The sequence below is a fragment of the Oncorhynchus masou genome, chromosome 33 (genome assembly GCF_036934945.1).
Source record: "Oncorhynchus masou masou isolate Uvic2021 chromosome 33, UVic_Omas_1.1, whole genome shotgun sequence".
NCBI lineage: Eukaryota > Metazoa > Chordata > Actinopteri > Salmoniformes > Salmonidae > Oncorhynchus > Oncorhynchus masou.
The window spans coordinates 44,936,763-44,959,205 of NC_088244.1; the positions used below are offsets into that span (position 1 = coordinate 44,936,763).

At 43.5% G+C, this 22,443-nt stretch overlaps 1 protein-coding gene across 1 annotated transcript in view; it reads right to left on the minus strand.

Moving 5' to 3' along the window:
- LOC135527407 (agrin-like) overlaps positions 1–22,443 on the minus strand; it is a 567,339-nt gene that overhangs the window by 206,059 nt on the left and 338,837 nt on the right. The window contains 1 exon segment of the mRNA XM_064955939.1: positions 20,749–20,964. Coding sequence (XP_064812011.1) covers positions 20,749–20,964 — 216 coding nt within the window.

Below are 22,443 nucleotides of genomic sequence, written 5' to 3' on the forward strand. Positions count from 1 at the left end.
CTGAAATCATGGGCCAATATTGAGTTGAGTCTGAGTCTTCTGGGAAGATTTTCGACAAGTTGTTGGAACATTCCTGCGGAGACTTTCTTCCATTCAGCCACAAGCGTATTAGTGAGGTCGTGTACTGATGTTGGGCGATTAGGCTTGCAGTCAGCGTTCCAATTCATCCCAAAGGTGTTCAATGGGGTTGAGGTCAGGGCTCTGTGCAGACCAGTCAAGTTCATCCACACTGACCTTGACAAACCATTTCTGTATAGATCTCACTTTGTGCACGGGGGCATTGTCATGCTGAAACAGGAAAGTTCTTCGACAAACTGTTTCCCCAAAGTTGGAAGCACAGAATTGTCTAGAATGTCATTGTATGCTGTAGCATTAAGATTTCCCTTCACTGGAGCTAAGTGGCCGAGCCCGAACCATGAAAAACAGCCCAGACCATTATTCCTCCTCCATTAAACTTTACAGTTGGCACTAAGCATTGGGGCAGGTATTGTTCTCCTGGCATCCGCCAAACCAGGATTCATCTGTCGCACTTCCAGATGGTGCTTGGCTCATTGTGATCTCGGTAATGAGTGTTGCAACCGAGGACAGACCATTTCTATGCTCTATGCTCTCCAACACTCGCCAGTCCCATTCCGTGAGCTTGTGTGGCCTACCACTTTGCGGCCGAGCCGTTGTTGCACCTAGACAATTCCACTTCACAATAAAAGTACTTACAGTTGACCGGGGTAGCTCTAGCACGGCAGACATTTGACAAACTGACTTGCTGGAAAGGTGGCATCCTATGACAGTGTCAAGTTGAAAGTCACAGAGCTCTTCAGTAAGGCCATTCTACTGTCAATATTTGTCTATGGAGATTACATGGCTGTGTGCTCGATTTTATACATCTGTCATCAACGGGTGTGGCTGAAATAGCCGAATCCACTAATTTGAAAGGGTGTCCACATACACTATATATACAAAAGTATGTGCTTTAATAGGACTAGTACCTGTAACTGTTGGAACAGTAACATTAGCTACAGGGTTACTTGCTTGCTGTTGAGCGACAACTTAATATTTAACATTATCCTAGGGCTTAAACTGTTGCAGGGTCTGATGACAATCAGGTATTTAATCAAGAGGCGACAACGACAGGAGAAACGCCACAACAAAAGGTTGAGTAAGTCATGTGGCCACTGCACTATTCAGTGCCACTCGCTATAGCTAGCGTTAGTCACGCAGTAGCCTACATTCAAATGAAATAAAATGTTATTTTTCACATGCTTTGTAAATAATATGTGTAGAAGAACAGTGAAATGCTTCCAACAATGCAGACATACAGAAAATAGAGATGTAATAGAAAAGTTCCCCCCAGAAAAGTGTCATATTAAAATGAGTAAAAAATACAAAATGAGTATTGATAACTTGGTGATCTACACAGAGTACCAGTACAGAGTAGATGTGCAGGGTTATTGAGGTAGATATGTACATATAAATAGGAGTAAAGTGAGAGATAATAAACAGTAGCGCATGTGATGAGTCAAAAAAGTGACTGCAAAAAGGGTCCGTTCTCATTGAAAAGAATAATAAAATGTACTGTTGGTGTTTTACTTTGAACATTTCAACATAAAAAATGCAATCGCACATTTGAGCTATCTTGTTGCAGGAGTATGGTAATAATAATCATTTATTTCATTTCTGTATAACTTTTCATAATCTCAAAGTGCATCAAAAGCAAAAACAAGCAAAACATCATCATGAGTAGCCCAGCTATATTTGGCTGGGTCAACCAAAGGCGGAGCGGGACAGTTCATGGCTTGATCAGGGAGATGGCTGCTGGAACCTCCCTGCTGTTGGTGAAGATGGAGCCTGGTGACATTCTTGTAGAGGGCTAGCTACTCTGGAAACCTCCCTGCTGTTGGTGAAGATGGAGCCTGGTGACATTCTTGTAGAGGGCTAGCTACTCTGGAAACCTCCCTGCTGTTGGTGAAGATGGAGCCTGGTGACATTCTTGTAGAGGGCTAGCTACTCTGGAAACCTCCCTGCTGTTGGTGAAGATGGAGCCTGGTGACATTCTTGTAGAGGGTTAGCTACTCCGGGAACCTCCCTGAGTTGTGTAGCCACTGGACTTCCCCTTCACAATATAACGTATGATGCCCACATGGTTGATGCCTCAGCAGCTCTGGGCACCAGAAAGCAAAGATGCAAAGAGTCAAAATTTGCAGTGTTGACCCTTCTTTTTCAAGACCTCTGCAAATCCACCCTGGCATGCTGTCAATTAACTTCTGGGCCACATACTGACTGATGACAGCCCATTCTTGCATAATCAATGCTTGGAGTTTGTCAGAATGTGTGGGTTTTTGTTTGTCCACCGGCCTCTTGAGGATTGACCACATTTTTTCAATGGGATTAAGGTCTGGGGAGTTTCCTGGCCAAGGACCCAAAATATTGATGTTTTGTTCCCCGAGCCACTTAGTTATCACTTTTGCCTTATGGCAAGGTACTCCATCATGCTGGAAAAGGCATTGTTTGTCACCGAACTGTTCCTGGATGGTTGGGAGAAGTTGCTCTCGGAGGATGTGTTGGTACCATTCTTTATTCAAGGCTGTGTTCTTAGGCAAAACTGTGAGTGAGTCCACTCACTTGGCTGAGAAGCAACCCCACACATGAATGGTCTCAGGATCCTTACTGTTGGCATGACACAGGACTGATGGTAGCACTCACCTTGACTTCTCCGGACAAGCTTTTTTCTGGATGCCCCAAACAATCGGAAAGGGGATTCATCAGAGAAAATTACTTTGCCCCAGTCCTCAGCAGTCCAATCCCTGTACCTTTTGTAGAATATCAGTCTGTCCCTGATATTTTTCCTGGAGAGAAGTGACTTCTTTGCTGCCCTTCTTGACACCAGGCCATCCTCCAAAAGTCTTCACCTCACTGTGCATGCAGATGCACTCACACCTGCCTGCTGCAATTCCTGAGCAAGCTCTGTACTGGTGGTGCCCCGATCCCGCAGCTGAATCAACTTTAGGAAATGGTCCTGGTACTTGCTGGACTTTCTTAGGCACCCTGAAGCCTTCTTCACAACAATTGAACCGCTCTCCTTGAAAGGTCTTGATGATCCGATAAATGGTTGATTTAAGTGCAATCTTACTGGCAGCAATATCCTTGCCTGTGAAGCCCTTTTTGTGCAAAGCAATGATGATGGCACGTGTTTCCTTGCAGGTAACCATGGTTGACAGAGGAAGAACAATGATTTCAAGCACCACCCTTCTTTTGAAACTTCCAGTCTGTTATTTGAACTCAATCAGCATGACAGACTGATCTCCAGCCTTGTCCTTGTCAACACTCACACCTGTGTTAACGAGACAATCACTGACATGATGTCAGCTGGTCCTTTTGTGGCAGGGCTGAAATGCAGTGGAAATGTTTTTTGGGGGGATTCAGTTAATTTACATGGCAAGGAGGGACTTTTCAATTAATTGCAATTCATTTGATCACTCTTCATAACATTCTGGAGTATATGCAAATTGTCATCATACAAACTGAAGTAGCAGACTGTGTGAAAATTAATATTTGTGTCATTCTCAAAACTTTTGACCAAGACTGTACACAGTATGCAGTTTAAGTAATAGGCCAGTCATATTTTGGACACGGCCACTGAAACCCATTGAAACCACTAGCAACTAGTGAAGGATTTACATTGGTTTGCTTTCCCTTCCCTTTGTCCTTATTGAATATACCATCACATTCACGTTTTCTCTGTCGCTTTCGCAGGTGCCTTGACAGGAAAGAAGGGCGAGAAAGAACAGAGGGCGTCGCTTTGATTTGAATGTTAAGGGGCTTGTCCAGTTACGGAGCCCCTCGCAACCACAGCCTTAAGCCTTCCCTGTCAGACTCAGACAAGGCGGCAAATTGCCTGGGCGAATGCGACTGGCGTAAACAAGCAGAACGTTCCATCCCAAAAAGCTTGAGAGACTTCTTGCCTGTATTTTCTCAATATTATCATCATTTGAAAGGCTGGAGAAGTCAGAGGATGAAAAGTCACATGGCTCTCAAACTAGAACGCTCCTCACTGCCAATGAGCTCATCTCTCTGAGAAGCAAGCGGTGGTGCTGAAGTAGTAGACACAAGCCAGGTTAGACTTGGGATCATAACAAGCGGTATAGAGGTAGAGTTAGAGGAATACTGCAATGCTGAAACATTTACTTGAGCTGAAGAAGACATGGTGAGTAGGAGGACACAAGGCTGCACTACAAAAAGCATTACAGAGAATATACACCATAGAGGAGAGGAAGCGAGGAGGCGGGTGATCTCCCAGGCAGTGACGCAGGCAGTCTTCAGGTGTCTGTTTTCTCACCTGGCTTTATTAATGCTTCATACACATTCATGAATTCAACGTTTGTGAATCACAATTTTTTTATTTTATTAAACTCAATATCCTAATAACAATTCAAAATTATAGAATTCAAATACAATTGAAATCGCTCCACAGGGCAGGGGGATTGGGCAGAATCCTCTAATCGCTATATACACCTGAATAAACATTTTAAACAACATGTAAAGTGTTGGTCCCATGTTTCTTGAGCTGAAATAAAAGATCACAGAAATTGTCCATACACATTTCGCTCAAATTTTGGGCACAAATTTGGTTACATCCCTTTAAGTGAGCATTTCTCCTTTGTCAATATTATCCATCCACCTGACAGGTCTGACATATCAAGAAGCTAGTTAAACAACATGATCGTTACACAGGTGTACATAGTGCTTGGGACAATAAAACGCAACTCTAAAATGGTGTAGTTTTGTCACAACACAATGCCACTGTCACGTCTTCAGCCAAATTCGGTTCCTCTCCTTGTTCGTGCGGCGCTCAGCTGTCAGCGTCGCCGGTCTACAAGCCATCGCCGATCCACTTTTCATTTTCCATTTGTTTTGTCTCAAGTTTTCAGGTTTCAGATTTAGAATTGCCATGCTGACTGCAGGAAGGTCCACCAGAGCTGTTGCAATAGAAGTGAATGTTCATAGAAGTGAATGCCGCCTCCAAAGTCGTTTTAGAGAATTTGGCAGTACGTCCAACCGGCCTCACAACTGCAGATCGTGTGTAACCACACCGGCCCAGGACCTTCACATCAGGTTTCTTCACCTGCGGGATTGTCTGAGACCAGCTGGTTGTGTGTCAGAAACCATCTCAGGGAAGTTCATCTGAGTGCTCGTCGTCCTCACCAGGGTTTTGACTTGACAGCAGTTCGGCGTTGTGACCAACTTCAAACTGCAAATGCTCAGCTTCAATTGCCACTGGCATGCTGGAGAAGTGTGCTCTTCACAGTTGAATCCAAGTTTCAACTATACCGGGCAGATTTTTGCGTTATAGGCATCATGTGGGCGAGCAGCTTTCTGATGTTAACATTGTGAACAGTGCGCCCCATGGTGGCAGTGGGGTTATGGTATGGGCAGGCTTAAGCTACGGACAGCAAACACAATTGCATTTTATCGATGTCAATTTGAATGCACAGAGATACCGTGACGAGATCCAGAGGCTCATTAGTCGTGCCATTCATCCACCGCCATCACTTCATGTTTCAGCATGATAATGCACAGTCCCATGTCGCAAGGATCTGAACACAGTTCCTGGTAGCAGAAAATGTCCCAGTTCACCGATCGACATGTATGAGAGCGTGTTCCAGTTCCCTCCAATATCCAGCAACTTCACACAGACATTGAAGAGGAGTGGGACAACCTTCCACAATCAACAGCCTGATCAACTCTATGCGAAGGAGATGTGTCGTGCTGCATGAGCCAAATTGTGGTCACACCAGATACTGACTGGTTTTCTGATCCACGCCCCTACCTTTTTCTAAGGTATCTGTGACCAACAGATGCATATCTGTATTCCCAGTCATGTGAAATCCATAGATTAGGGCCTAATGGATTTATTTAAATTGACTGATTTCCTTATACGAACTGTCAGTGATTAAAAATGTTGAAATTGTTCCATGTTGCGTTTCTATTTGTGTTCCGTGTACAACCTCCAGGTGGGGAACTAGAGCAGGGTATTCAACAGGGGGTCTGCTAAAATATATATATGAATAGAAATATTTTTTTACTTCAATGTTTTTATGAATATCCCAAAATAATGAACACATTTTGAATGACATACCTACTGCAGAAAAGAGGAGACTATCTTCTTTCTAATGATTTATCAAATCCTAATATAAAGGAAATTACACTCACTGGAGCCAATTTTACTCACTGAGGTATCTGACATAGGCTTTGAAAAAGCACCTGCGAATAGGCTACCAGTGAGGCACTTGATTTGGACATTCATTTTTACCAACACATGGCTAACCAGTGAAAAAGTGTTTGCTGCTTGACTTCCTCTTCCAATTATAATGTGGGGAGGTCAAAATAAAGCATCACACCCGAATATTCATATCAGAATCAACTTTTACCAGTTACATGTGGACACATATTTTGGGGTAATAAAATGGTACTGTATAAACATACAGTATCAGTCAAAAGTGAATCATTCACACCTGCTCATTCAATGGGTTTTATTAATTTGTACTATTTTCTACAATGCCGAATAATAGTGAAGACATCAACACTATGAAATAACACATTAAATAATGTATTAACCATAAAAGCATTAGACAAATCAAATTATATTTGATATTCTTCGAAGTAGCCACCCTTTGCCTTGATGACAGCTTTTCACACTCTTGGCATTCTCTCAACCAGCTTCATGGCATAGTCACTTGGAATGCATTTCAATTAACAGGTGTGCCTTGTTAAAAGTTCATTTGTGAAATTGTGAAATTGCTTTCCTTCTTAATGCGTTTGGGCCAATCAGTTGTGTTGTGACAAGGTAGGGATTTTATACAGAAGACAGCCCTATTTGGTAAAAGACCAAGTCCATATTATGGCAAGGACAGCTCAAATAAGCAAAGAGAAATGACAGTCCATCATTCCTTTAAGACATGAAGGTCAGTCAATGTGGGAAATTTCATGAACTTTTAAAGTTTTTTCATGTGCAGTCGCAAAAACCATCAATCGCTATGATGAAACTGGCTCTCATGAGGACCGCCACAGGAAAGGAAGTTTCTAAACATAAATAAAAACTCTGGAATGATTAGGTGTGTCTAACCTCTGACTGGTAGTGTAGGTGTTCCTCTTGTCCAGGTGGGAGAGGCCATAAAGAAAAACTCTGGAATGATTAGGTGTGTCTAACCTCTGACTGGTAGTGTAGGTGTTCCTCTTGTCCAGGTGGGAGAGGCCATAAAGAAAAACTCTGGAATGATTAGGTGTGTCTAACCTCTGACTGGTAGTGTAGGTGTTCCTCTTGTCCAGGTGGGAGAGGCCATAAAGAAAAACTCTGGAATGATTAGGTGTGTCTAACCTCTGACTGGTAGTGTAGGTGTTCCTCTTGTCCAGGTGGGAGAGGCCATAAAGAAAAACTCTGGAATGATTAGGTGTGTCTAACCTCTGACTGGTAGTGTAGGTGTTCCTCTTGTCCAGGTGGGAGAGGCCATAAAGAAAAACTCTGGAATGATTAGGTGTGTCTAACCTCTGACTGGTAGTGTAGGTGTTCCTCTTGTCCAGGTGGGAGAGGCCATAAAGAAAAACTCTGGAATGATTAGGTGTGTCTAACCTCTGACTGGTAGTGTAGGTGTTCCTCTTGTCCAGGTGGGAGAGGCCATAAAGAAAAACTCTGGAATGATTAGGTGTGTCTAACCTCTGACTGGTAGTGTAGGTGTTCCTCTTATCCAGGTGGGAGAGGCCATAAAGAAAAACTCTGGAATGATTAGGTGTGTCTAACCTCTGACTGGTAGTGTAGGTGTTCCTCTTGTCCAGGTGGGAGAGGCCATAAAGAAAAACTCTGGAATGATTAGGTGTGTCTAACCTCTGACTGGTAGTGTAGGTGTTCCTCTTGTCCAGGTGGGAGAGGCCATAAAGAAAAACTCTGGAATGATTAGGTGTGTCTAACCTCTGACTGGTAGTGTAGGTGTTCCTCTTGTCCAGGTGGGAGAGGCCATAAAGAAAAACTCTGGAATGATTAGGTGTGTCTAACCTCTGACTGGTAGTGTAGGTGTTCCTCTTGTCCAGGTGGGAGAGGCCATAAAGAAAAACTCTGGAATGATTAGGTGTGTCTAACCTCTGACTGGTAGTGTAGGTGTTCCTCTTATCCAGGTGGGAGAGGCCATAAAGAAAAACTCTGGAATGATTAGGTGTGTCTAACCTCTGACTGGTAGTGTAGGTGTTCCTCTTGTCCAGGTGGGAGAGGCCATAAAGAAAAACTCTGGAATGATTAGGTGTGTCTAACCTCTGACTGGTAGTGTAGGTGTTCCTCTTGTCCAGGTGGGAGAGGCCATAAAGAAAAACTCTGGAATGATTAGGTGTGTCTAACCTCTGACTGGTAGTGTAGGTGTTCCTCTTGTCCAGGTGGGAGAGGCCATAAAGAAAAACTCTGGAATGATTAGGTGTGTCTAACCTCTGACTGGTAGTGTAGGTGTTCCTCTTGTCCAGGTGGGAGAGGCCATAAAGAAAAACTCTGGAATGATTAGGTGTGTCTAACCTCTGACTGGTAGTGTAGGTGTTCCTCTTGTCCAGGTGGGAGAGGCCATAAAGAAAAACTCTGGAATGATTAGGTGTGTCTAACCTCTGACTGGTAGTGTAGGTGTTCCTCTTGTCCAGGTGGGAGAGGCCATAAAGAAAAACTCTGGAATGATTAGGTGTGTCTAACCTCTGACTGGTAGTGTAGGTGTTCCTCTTGTCCAGGTGGGAGAGGCCATAAAGAAAAACTCTGGAATGATTAGGTGTGTCTAACCTCTGACTGGTAGTGTAGGTGTTCCTCTTGTCCAGGTGGGAGAGGCCATAAAGAAAAACTCTGGAATGATTAGGTGTGTCTAACCTCTGACTGGTAGTGTAGGTGTTCCTCTTATCCAGGTGGGAGAGGCCATAAAGAAAAACTCTGGAATGATTAGGTGTGTCTAACCTCTGACTGGTAGTGTAGGTGTTCCTCTTATCCAGGTGGGAGAGGGCAGTGAGATCTCCTTTATCTTATTTGTCACAATCATTATGCTAGTCACGGAAGTTCACCTAAATCATTTAGATAATTTATCAAAAGCGACAGACAGCTATTTGAGGATGTGTTTAATTTAAGTTTTACAGCACCCTGAATTTATACTACCAATTTAGACCCAATCACCATATTTTCAAGTGTAAGTTACTACATCTGGAGGAGTTTGTAACATTGTCTATGAAATGTGCTTTTACATGACGAGTGATTCAATGTAGTGACCTTTGAAATGATGGATGCAGGATCATTTTAAAGTAGTTGTAATTCATGAACTGTTGGCGATGGTAAAATATACATTTTCATCAACATTTTGACATTTAAATTTGTACTTTCAGGGACGAAATTGATAAGTATATGCAAAAATGTAATTTTAGCCTGTGGTGCCGGGCATTAAAATGTTGATGACTTTTTTCTCCTTTCCATTTTCATTCACCTGAAGAAATATGTGTTTTTATAACGTATGATGGGGTCCCTGGGTCGCCGGTTTGCCTCGGAGGGCGTCTCTAGGCAAGAAAAGGTTTAAGACCCTGAGCTAGAGAAAGGGGGAGAAAAGATGAGAGAGCAGAGAGCAAGGGATGCAGACAATGAATAAAAAGCCCCTGCTCCCCAGCATCCACTTGGCCCCCCCCCACAGACAACACACAAAGCATCGGCCCTCCCCGACCCCTCTATGTTGCCCTCACGTTGACCATGTGCCGCCGCCCCACTCCGCTGCCAGCCCAATAGCTGGGAGATGATTTGCCCATTTGATGTAGTTCTTCAAAGACCTTATTTGACTGCAGCTGTCTCTCTCGCTTACATGCTTTTGAGTCTGGAAAATCGGCCACAAAAAACTCACACTACAGAGAAGGACTCCTGGATGCACTCAAGGGCCAGGGGTTTGGACATTTTTCTCCAGCCTGTTGACAATAGAGCCACCATGTTTGTAGTGATATTTGTGGTTGGCCAACATCTAAGAGCTGGAGAGGGAGGGGAGTATGTGGGGGGTACTCCTTTAAAGATTGAATCTGCATTAGGGGAAGCAGTGCCACTGTTCGCCCCAGAGCCTTTGTTATTGTTTTTATTTTGTTGATCAAACGGAGGTGAGGAGCATCCAGATAGAAAGCGCTTTTTCTGATCACGCAAAAACTGTTTGCAGAAGTTTTGTTGTTAATGTAATATTCCAAACAGAAGTGTCAGTTTCACCTATTAAGGAGTCCAGCTTTAACAGGATTTAAATGTCTGGGTTTTTCTTAATGTGTGTGTGTGGGGGGGGTGCTATAAGGTTTGTCATTGATGACTGACTGGTACCCTCCAATGTTGTCTTCAAGAGAGTGGATAGGATAATTGAAGCTCCATTGCATCATCATTTAGCATTAGCCATATGATGACCCAAAACATTAGGCGGCAATGTGTGCTGGAGTGTATAATACTCTGGACTGGCATATAATATTAACGGGTTAATGAGTCAAAGGCACTGTGAATAATGTGCTACAAGTTGTGTTAAAGTGTAATAACGCTCTGCCACACACACAAACAGGTTTTTGCATGTACACACACGCTAAAAGTCATATTAAAAGGCTAATAACCCTGTCACACACACACACACAGCAGATAACCTTCTTAAATCTAAACACTTCAGCCCCGTAGTACACTGCCTTTTCAACATGAAAATAATTCAATATCTCAGCTGTAGTTTTCATAAGCCACTTCGTTCTGTGAGCTGCACGCCAGACGGAGGAGGAGAGCGAGGAGATAGCGGAGCACAACCAATGAGCCCGTTGATACATTCCAGTGTGAAAAACAAACAGGAAGCCGAGTTCCTATACTGACGGTAGTATTGTCAGGATACTAGAATTGTTACTTCGACACCATGTTTAGTTACACAAAACGATAACACAGCAAAAAAAACAAGGCATATTAGCCAAAGTCACTGAATGGCACATGAACATATTTCAGAGAGCCATGTATGCATTAATTAATCAATTGTAATTACAAATCCAAGTACCTAACAACAATGATAATTTATTTGAATTGTAAATCTCTATTAATGAACTGGGTAAATAAAGATGTAGCATAGGCCTATAGCTGTGTGTGAATGCATCAAATTATTGAGCTTGTTTTGGCTGATTTCATGGGGCTACAGATGACAATCTATTTCCCTTCTGTTTGGGACAAAATTTATTGTACTGATCAACAACATTTGGATAGAAGTAGCTATTTTTTTTTCTAATGTGCGCTGTCTCTTTAACCAGTAATGACATCAAGGCAGGACGGGGTGGCCAGTTGGAGCACAGTCAGTTTTGCTGAGGCAATAGATCATCTTTGGGAGAGATGTGGGAGAGACCAAATGAGTGAATGAATAACTTTGCGGGCAGCAATCATCTTTTCTGTTTTTTTTTATTTTTTACCCCCTTTTTCTCCCCAATTTTGTGGTTTCCAACTGTTAGTAGTTACTGTCTTGTCTCATCGCTGCAACTCCCGTACGAACTCGGGAAAGGCGAAGGTCGAGAGCCATGTGTCCTCCGAAACACAACCCAACCAAGCCACACTGCTTCTTAACACAGCACGCATCCAACCCGGAAGCCAGCCGCACCAATGTGTCGGAGGAAACACCGTACACCTAGCGACCTGGTCAGTGTGCACTGTGCCCGGCCAGCCACAGGAGTCGCTAGTGCGCGATGAGACAAGGATATCCCTGCCGGCCAAACCATCCCTAACCCGGACGACACTGGGCCAATTGTGAACCGCCCCATGGTCCTCCAGGTCGCGGCCGGCTGCGACAGAGCCTGGGCTCGAACCCAGAGTCTCTGGTGTCACTGCGATGTAGTGCCTTAGACCACTGCGCCACCCGGGAGGCCTGTGTGGTAATCATCTTTGAAATCAGTGACAAAAAGTATGGTTTACAAATAATTAGTAGTGAATTAATGTGAGCTTTAGCTGTCAGGTAGCAAGAAAAGTTAGCCTACAATAGCTCAAACTACCGGTACATTCCTGCATTGTAAAGTGTTCTAATGTATTGTCATTATTTTGCAAACCATAATTAACAGTTTCTAAATTCCTGTACATGCCGTGTCACATTATTCAAGTGGGTTAACTTCTGTGCATCATGAGTGGGGAGCTAACATGATGCACCCGTCTCCCAGTGCAGGCTAGCAATGAGTAAGTGGAGCAGGCGCCGTGCTCACTATAATATGGGGTCATCTGCCCTGATATAGAGCAGCTTGATCTGTGAAGCACCGAAAGTAATACAACAAACATTGATTTAATCCATTTTGAATTCAGGTTGTAATCCAGCAAAATGTGGAATAAGTCAAGGGGTATGAATACTTTCTTAAGGCACTGTATACAGTATTAACCTGATGGAGACGGGGGGGCAGGGAGAACATGAGATTGCTCTGAGGACGATGGGGAGAGGGTAGGATGAAACACAGCTAGAGAGAGAGGGGGGAAGAAAGGAGAGAGGATAAATGAGAGGGAGAGTATTGAGGCAGCAAAGAGTACAGAGAGAGACACTCTCCCATAAATGGTTGGAAGAAAATGTGGCATCCTCCTATTGCTATATACAGTTGAAGTCAGAAGTTTACATACACTCAGGTTGGTGTCATTAAAACTCGTTTTTCAACCACTCCACAAATGTCTTGTTAACAAACTATAGTTTTGGAAACTCGGTTAGGACATCTACTTTGTGCACGACACAAGTCATTTTTCAAACAATTGTTTACAGACAGATTATTTCACTTGTAATTCACTGTATCACAATTCCAGTGGGTCAAATGTTTACATACACTAAGTTGACTGTGCCTTTAAACAGCTTGGAAAGTTCCAGAAAATGATGTCATTAAAAGCTTCTTATACGCTAATTGACATAATTTGGAGGTTGGAGGTGTACCTGTGGATGTATTTCAAGGATTACCTTCAAACTCAGTGCCTCTTTGCTTGACATCACAAGAAAATCAGAAGAAATCAGCCAAGACCTCAGAAAGAAATTGACTTCAACTGTAAGTGAACGACCCTCACTAACATCCAAACCAGAACGGCCACATTGCGTATGCAAGCATTGCTAAATAAATGTAGGCATACATGTTACTCAATCATTTCCACCATACCTCTGTGTCGTCTGTCGCCAGGCGCTAAAATAAAACTTGGTTCTATTTGAGTTTGTTGACGTACTGCAAGTCCCGATTCTCCCATCTACTCGTTAGTTTTCAGGACCATACAAACCCACGTGGGTATTTGTAAGAAACAAGGAGATATTAATCACAAATACAGTAACTAACGGAAAAAAACTAACTGCATGTAGGTACCCGCTTTTATCTGTGGATTAACAAAGTGTCAAATGAAGAGGCGTATGAATTTAACATTTTAATTAGCCGACTCCACCTGTCCATAACTTTTCTTAAATAAGTCTATTTAAATGTATTTGTAAACTTCTGACTTCAACTGTACTTCCACATTTCACTAGCAGGAAAGGGGAAGAGAGAGAGAAAGAGAGATGAGAAGAGATATACCATATAGAAAGAGGTGAGGATGAGTTACCATCATTATCTGTGCCCACTTTCCATTCAATCAAGCCTAATCCATAAGTATTGCATAGTAGATGATGATGGACTACTAATTATGGGCATTTTACTCATCCTACTTTATCTCCACGTTCACACACACTACCAGACCAGCATTTTCACACCCAACCGAAGCCACAAACAAAAACGATCGTTTTGTCACCATTTTGGTTTCCTCACGGATATAAAATGTTCCATTGACTCCCAGCTTTTCCTTCCATATCTGATCTTGTTTTTCGCTTGGCATAAGGGCAAAACATTAACCAATGTCAGTGGGTTACTGAGGTGAGCCGAATAAAATAATACTAATTATAAATAATTAATGAATAATAAAAATGTGTCAAACCAAGCTTCTGCTTGTCATTGTGTGTGTGCGTGGTGCGCTTTTTAATGTGTGAGCCGGCGCCGTAATCTGTTATCTACATTTACATTCTACTCATTTAGCAGACACTCTTATCCAGTTAGTGCATTCATCAAACCCAAGTCCTCTCGAGGTTACGGGAGAAGGAGACAAAGAGACAGGGATATGTTTGGAAAGGATCTCAAAGCTCTACAGGATGAGCGGGAGAAGGAGGCGAGGGAGGCAATCAAATTAAGCACACTACTGTTATCATCTGGAACCCGCTAGGAAGAGTGGGATTCTCTGTGCTGGGTGGGGGTGAATTGGGTTGTGTGTGTCTGTGTCTGTGAGTATGCTTGTTTAGTTGGTGCATAGGGAAATCGGCACAGTGCCCCTTGTGGCAAAAGTAAGAACTGCCATTGAATACATTGAAAATACATGGTCATAGAGGAGAATAACAATTACGATAAAGGAAAAGTGACTCCTTCACAAAATAGAGGAATACAAAGACAAAAAGACAGAGAATGAGAAGGCATCAGCAATCATCCTGAGAGTGGATTATGGTCACCAAGACAGTCGTGAAGAGGACACGACAAAACCTATTCCCCTCAGGAGACTGAAAAGATTTGGCATGGGTCCTCAGATCCTCAAAAGGTTCTACAGGTGCACCATCGAGAGCATCCTGACTGGTTGCCTCACTGCCTGGTATGGCAACTGCTCGGCCTCCGACCGCAAGGCACTACAGAGGGTAGTGCGAACGGCCCAGTACATCACCGGGGCTGAGCTGCCTGCCATCCAGGACCTCTATACCAGGCGGTGTCAGAGGAATTGTCAAAGACTCCAGCCACCCTAGTCATAGACTGTTCTCTCTGCTGCCGCACGGCAAGCGGTACCGGAGCGCCAAGTCTAGGTCCAAGAGGCTTCTAAACAGCTTCTACCCCCAATCCATAAGACTCGTAAGACCATAAGACCTAATCAAATGGCTATTTGCTTTAAAGGTTGGATGGAAACCTGGTTAGTCAGAGAGGGAATGGTAGGAGATGGAGAGATACATACACAGTGAAGGAGGGGAGAGAGGAAAAGAGAAAGAGGAAGGATAGAGTGAATGGTGATGGGGAGAGGTCGAGAGAAATACAGTGCGGGTGTGAAAGAGGAGACGGAGAGAAAGAAGGAGAGTGAGTCTAGTCTATCAACGGTGCGTGAGGCAGGGCATGCTCCAGGGCCACTCTACACACACACACACACAGCATTGATCTCCCCATCGATCTGGGCGCTCCAAAATAAATTCTGAGGCACGGGCGCTCGCTGGGTTTCCATCTCCTCCCCACCGCAGCGCTCCGCATAGGTTGGGAGATCGAGTGTTTACCCGTCTCTCTCTGTCGGCTCCAGGTTCAATATTAGGAGAGCTAACACAGCTCGAGCTCTCCCGGCCTCCTCTCAAACACACACTAGCCCCCAATTTCTCTTCATGTTCGGCTGAACGGTAACCCTGGATAAGTGCCGGCTGCCTTTTGTCCCCTCCCCCCTCTTCTTTCTCTCTGTTCTTCCCTAAAAACGTCAGTTCTCACACTTGAGGGCCATTTAAACAGCTTTAAACAAAGCAGAGCACCCTGTGATTTTAATTCAAATGATATCAGACCATTATCAGCACGCTGGACCAGTGGACTAACCCATAGAAATGTGGCTCCCAAATTACCCATTTTAGAAAGAGGGAATTAATGAAAAGAGCTGCTTAGGCTGGGATGTCCATGAAGGCCAGTGCTGGCTGAGTTATGTGCACAATGTTATTTCAGTACAAAAACCCACTAAACTGTTCAGATGTAGTGGCCATACATTGACTTGGTATCTGGAGTAGCCAGAGGCACAATCCAGGCCGTTATCTTACAGCGCAGTACAATACAACTTGAATACTGGCATTTGCTTTAATATGGTACTACATTATCCATGCCTTGCCCATTCAAATGGGAGGGCCATCAACATGTAATGAGAAAAAAATATATGGTCCCACTTTATAGTGCTTATGACGACTTTAGGAATGCCCTACGAAGGCTTTATAAGTTGTGGTTTGTTTAAAGTGTGAACAATATGAAGAAATACAATAAAACCTTAAGGACTGCTAAATAGTTGGTTAAATAGTTAAACAATAGATACACGGACCCTTTTTGCAGTGGTCTCTTGACTCATCAAATACGCAACTGTTACTGTTAATAATGATCTATCTACCCAGTCACTTTATCCCTACCTATATCTACCTCAACTACCTCGTACCCCTGCACATCTACTCTACTCGGTACTGGTACCACATGTATGTGTTATTCATTTCTATTTTTTCAGACTATTTCTGTTGTTGTTGTTTTCGTTTGGGGGGGGGCTGTAAGATAGAATTTCACTGTTAGTCTATAGCTGTTGTTTACGAAGCATGTGACAAATTGAATTAGAAGGGTGGTACATGGCAAATATGCCACGGCCAAAGGCTGTTCTTAAGCAGGACGCAACGTGTAGTGTCTGGATACAGCCCTTAACTGTGGTATATTGGCCATGTATCACATAACCCCGAGGTGCCTTAATTATATTATAAACTGGTTACCAACAAGTAGTACAAATAAATGTTTTGTCAAACCCATGGTATATTGTCTGATATACCACGGCTTTCAGCCAATCAGCATCCAGGACCTAAAGTACCCGGTTAATATACTTATAAAACATATACTTCTCTCTTCACTCCCTCCCTCCAGCAGACCTCTCCACCATCCCAGACAACAACATAATAACCGCCAGTGTGAGCTGCCTGGACCTTCTGTGCTGACAAGATGTATTGGGTGGAGAAAGAGAATAAGAACCTGTCATCCAGTTTCCCCTGACCCGCTGCGCCCCTCTCTACGCTTCTCATCTTCTAGTTTGCTATTTTTTCTCAGTGCGAAACTGTCAAATGGAACTCTTTTATATACAGAAGTACAGGGTTTGTCATTTGGGATTAAACTGCTGTCCAGCATCTCTCATTGTAGACTTTAAATGCATCTTGAAGAAGGGACTATAGATAAGAGCATTGGATAAATCAGACTGAGCAGCTACATAGCTCTGTGTTGTATGATTTCCCCCCACAAATGAATACACTTGATTAATCCTTGAAAGCCTCATATTACCAATTACTGTGTACATATACACTCTGCATTCAAAATCATATCAACGCTAAGTATCTTAAGTAGCTCCTAATGCCTTGTATACACAATGATTTATTAATGACTGATTGAGTCGTTAACATACACTACCGTTCAAAAGTTTGGGGTCACTTAGAAATGTCCTTGTTTTTGAAAGAGCACCACATCTTTTGTATATTAAAATAACATCAAATTGATCAGAAATACAGTGTAGACATTGTTAATGTTGTAAATGACTATTGTAGCTGGAAACGGCTGATTTTTTTATAGAATATCTACATAGGCGTACAGAGGCCCATTATCAGCAAATATCACTCCTGTGTTCCAATGGCACATTGTGTTAGCTAATCCAAGTTTATAATTTTAAAAGGCTAATTGATCATTAGAAAACCGTTTTGCAATTATATGTTAGCACAGCTGAAAACTGTTGTGCTCATTAAAGAAGCAATAAAACTAGCCTTCTTTAGACTAGTTGAGTATCTAAAGCATCAGCATTTGTGGGTTTGATTACAGGCTCAAAATGGCCAGAAAAAAAGTACTTTCTTCTGAAACTCGTCATTCTATTCTTGTTCTGAGAAAGGAAGGCGATTCCATGCGAGAAATTGCCAAGAATCTAAAGATCTCAAGCAACGCTGTGTACTAATCCCTTCACAGAACAGCGCAAACTGCCACTAACCAGAATAGAAATAGGACTGGGAGGCCCCGGTGCACAACTGAGCAAGAGGACAAGTACATTAGAGTGTCTAGTTTGAGAAACCGATTCCTCATAAGTCCTCAACTGTCAGCTTCATTAAATAGTACCCGCAAAACACCAGTCTCAACGTCAACAGTGAAGAGGCGACTCCGGGATTCTAGCCTTCTAGGCAGAGTTCCTCTGTCCAGTGTCTGTGTTCTTTTGCTCATCGTAATCTTTTTTTTTTATTGGCCAGTCTGAGATAGTTCTGTTTCTTTGCAACTCTGCCTAGAAGGCCAGCATCCCGGAGTCGCCTCTTCACTGTTGAAGATCAGCACTCCTTCTCTGAGACACTTTGTGGATATGGGCCTTGTACACCGTAGTCCTCACTGGTCAAAATCAATACAGAAGCAGCTCTTCTTATTTTTGTGAATAGCAGCATAGTTACTAAATCTCCCGATGCAGATCTAGTTCATCAGGTGGAAGTTGCGCCCCACAGGCCACCATCGCCCTTTACCCAGAACTCCACTGTGCTCCCAGCGGGTAAGTCTGGATAATTATGGGCCTTTTGATGGCTGTATATGGCCTGTTCCTCTAGCTGATGTAATTACCTCACTCTCTCTCTCTCTCTCTTTATCCATATCTCTCTCTCTTTATCTATCTGTCTTTCTTTATCAGTTGTCTGTTTGTTTCTCTCCCTGTCTCTCTCCCTTTCCTCCCTCCCTCTCTCTCCCCATTCCCTCCCTCCCTCCCTCTTTCTCTTCCCTCCCCCTCCCTCCCTCCCTCCCTCCCTCCCTCCCTCCCTCCCTCCCTCCCTCCCTCCCTCCCTCCCTCCCTCCCTCCCTCCCTCCCTTCCTCTCTTTCTCGCTCTCTGTTTCTGTTCCTGTTTCCTTCCCTCTATCTGGCAAGCCCTTTAGTCACACAGGCCCTGCTATTAGCCAGCCACTAGCCAGCACAGCAATCAGCTGATGGATTAGCATTGTAGAGACAGCATAGAGGGAGAAAAACACAACACAAAGCCCATTGTAGCATATTGCTTTGTGCTTTCAGCTCTGCAAACCCCTAGTGGGGTGGTTAGTGCTGCTATGCTAACTAGTGGTGGTTACGATGAGCCAAATAGGCTTCACTGTTATCATATGTTGGCTCTGGACCGTGGTAGACAGACACAGCGTGCGTCGAGGTGTTTTGTCATCTGGTGGCTGGTATAACTTGTGATAGAAGACATAATGGCATTTCTAATAGGCTTATGGCAAGTTTCTCCAAATCCTGTCATAATACTGTATCTATGTGATGACATAACAGCTTCTTTACTTGCAGAGGTACAGAACATACCACTGTACTGTAGCGCAATGCTAGCAGGAATCATTCTGAAGGTATGAAAGAGTACAAAAGACTGCAATGGACTCAATTGTAGCTAGTGTGATGCTAGCTGAGAAACTATACAATGCATCAGGATACAGCTCTACACAGCACAACACTGACTGAAACAGACTGAATAGTACCATAATGCTAGCTAGGACTCTCTATACATAAGGGACCGTATAGACCATACAGTAGTAGTAGACAAAACTGACTGAACAGTAGCTAGCGTAATGATAGTTAGCTGATCTCACCGTACAGTAAATACAACACTTCATGTCAGTACACAACACTGAACAGTAGTAGCTAACGGGATGCCAATGGACTGAAACAGACACAGTGCCTTCAGAAAGTATTCATACCCCTTGACTTATTACACTTTGTTGTGTGACACACTGAATTCAAACTGGATTACCCATCTACACACAATACACCATAATGTCAAAGTGAAAATATGTTTTTAGTAACGTTTATTGAAAATTAAATATTTACATAAGTATACACACCCTTGAGTCAATAGAATCCCTTTGGGAGTGATTAAAGCTGTGAGTCTTTCTGGGTAAGTCTCAAAGAGCTTTGCACACCTAGATTTTATCATATTTGCCCATTATTATTTTCAAAATTCTTCAAGCTCTGTCAAGTTGGTTGTGTATCATTGCTTTTCATTGCTTTTCAAACTAACTAGGCCACTCAGGATACATTCAATGTCGTCTTGGTAAGCAACTCCAGTGTATATTTGGCCTTGTATTTTAGGTTATTGTCCTGCTGAAAGGGTCATTTGACTGTCTATTGGAAAGCAGACTGAACCAGGTTTCCACTAGGATTTTGCCTGTGCTTCGCTCTATTCTGTTTCTTTTTATCCTAAAAAACTCTCTAGTCCTTGCAAATTCAGCTACTGTACCACCATGCTTGAAAATATTGAGAGTAGTACTCAGTGACGTACTGTGTTGAATTTTCCCCAAACACAATGCTTTGTATTCAGGACTTAAAGAACATTTCTTTGCCAGTTTTTTTACAGTTATACTTTAGTGCCTTGTTGCAAACAAGATGCATGTTTTGGAATATTTTCTTCTGTACATGAGTCCTTCTCTTCACTGTCATTTAGGTTAGTATTGTAGAGTAACTACAATGTTGTTGATTCATCCTCAGTTGTCTCCTATAACAGCCATTATTAAACTCTAACTGTTTTAGTCAGCATTGGCCTCATGGTGAAATCTCTGAGCGGTTTCCTTCATCTCTGGCAACTGAGTTAGGAAGGAGGTCTGTAGTATCTTTGTAGTTACGAGGTGTATTGATATACCACCCGTAGTGTAATTAGTAACTTCACCATGCGCAAAGACACATTCAGTATTTTTACCCATCGACCAATAGGTGCCCTTCTTTGTGGGGCATTGGAAAACCTCCCTGGTACTTTTTTGACTCAAGCCATTTCAGCTTTTCATTTTTGTAAAAAATAATTTTAACATGATTCCACTTTGACATTATGTGGTATTGTGCCAGTGACACAAAATCTAACTGTCTCAATTTTAAATTCAGGCTCTAACACCATTTTTTGGGGAAAAGGGGGTGGGTATACTTTCTAAAGGCACTGTATCTAGCATGACGTGCTAGCTAGCAAGACTCACCGCAGGGTCCTTTGCGCAGCAACTTGATGCGCCGCTGCGTGTTGCACTGGGCCTTCTCCAGCTCACACTCATTGGAGTAGGTCGAGGAGTCCGAGCCACACACAGGCGCCACAACCGACGGACACACCATCTTCTTGCAGACACACTCTGTCTTGGAGGGGTCAGCCGCATCACGTTCACATACTGACCCGAAGCCGCATAGCATTCCTCTGCAATCTGAGGAGAAATAAAAAATGATCCGTTTAGAATTGATTTGAATGTTTAATTTGACAGAGATAGAGAAAAAGAGCAATGCAGTATGTTATTTGTGAGGGAGGAAATGTCCCAATGTCCAACGGGAGTACAACTTTCAGACCGTTCAAAAACACTTAAAAGAATGCCGTTACTGAAAGTTGAAGGGCCTTAGCTACATAACAGTTGACAAAAAACAGAGTTAATTAACGACTAGTTTACTCGATATATTCATGGGTTAAACAGCTTCGTTACAACTCCAAATACAGGAGCTACATACAATATCCACCACATACCTACATCTTTATTGACCCCTGTAATATAGACGTCAGCTTGGTACCTTTGAGCATCATTTATCTGGCCAGTGTCCACACATCCATACCACTACACTAAAGCTGACTTAAACAGAAGGTAACTCTCACAGGTAGTGGATTTGAATAGAAATCAATGAGACTGACGGAGGACAAAGCATAGTCCTTCCTGGCTGAGCTTAGGAGGGCCCTGATCTTAAGAGTCTCCTTGGTTCGGAGCTTTTGATGGCCCTTGCGGCCCCTTCGGATGCCCCGCCTCTCCTATTTAGTCCCCCCCCCCCCCCCCACAGATCTCCCCCAGCTACGTCTTATCACTGCCAGTGCTGAACACGAGTGGGTATGTTCACTTGGACTAGCCCGGCAGCTGTCTGTCTCGCTCTCACTTGCTGTTGAACACACACACACACAGGCGCACACATGAACACTACACACTCATGTACGCACACACACGCACACATATATCAACACACAGCTCTGTTATGTGTGTGTGTGTGTGGAAGGAGAGGGCAGCATCTGTTCCCATATCTATCTTAGGCTTCCAGATCTCTTTCTCTACCCCCTCTCCATTGACAGGTGAGTGTGTGTGTCTGTGTTACAGTGAGTGAGGACAGGCGTGGGCTTCCAGATCTCTTTCTCTACCCCCTCTCCATTGACAGGTGAGTGTGTGTGTCTGTGTTACAGTGAGAGAGGACAGGCGTGGGCTTCCAGATCTCTTTCTCTACCCCCTCTCCATTGACAGGTGAGTGTGTGTGTGTCTGTGTTACAGTGAGAGAGGACAGGCGTGGGCTTCCAGATCTCTTTCTCTACCCCCTCTCCATTGACAGGTGAGTGTGTGTGTCTGTGTTACAGTGAGAGAGGACAGGCGTGGGCTTCCAGATCTCTTTCTCTACCCCCTCTCCATTGACAGGTGAGTGTGTGTGTCTGTGTTACAGTGAGAGAGGACAGGCGTGGGCTTCCAGATCTCTTTCTCTACCCCCTCTCCATTGACAGGTGAGTGTGTGTGTCTGTGTTACAGTGAGAGAGGACAGGCGTGGGCTTCCAGATCTCTTTCTCTACCCCCTCTCCATTGACAGGTGAGTGTGTGTGTCTGTGTTACAGTGGGAGAGGACAGGCGAGGGCTTCCAGATCTCTTTCTCTACCCCCTCTCCATTGA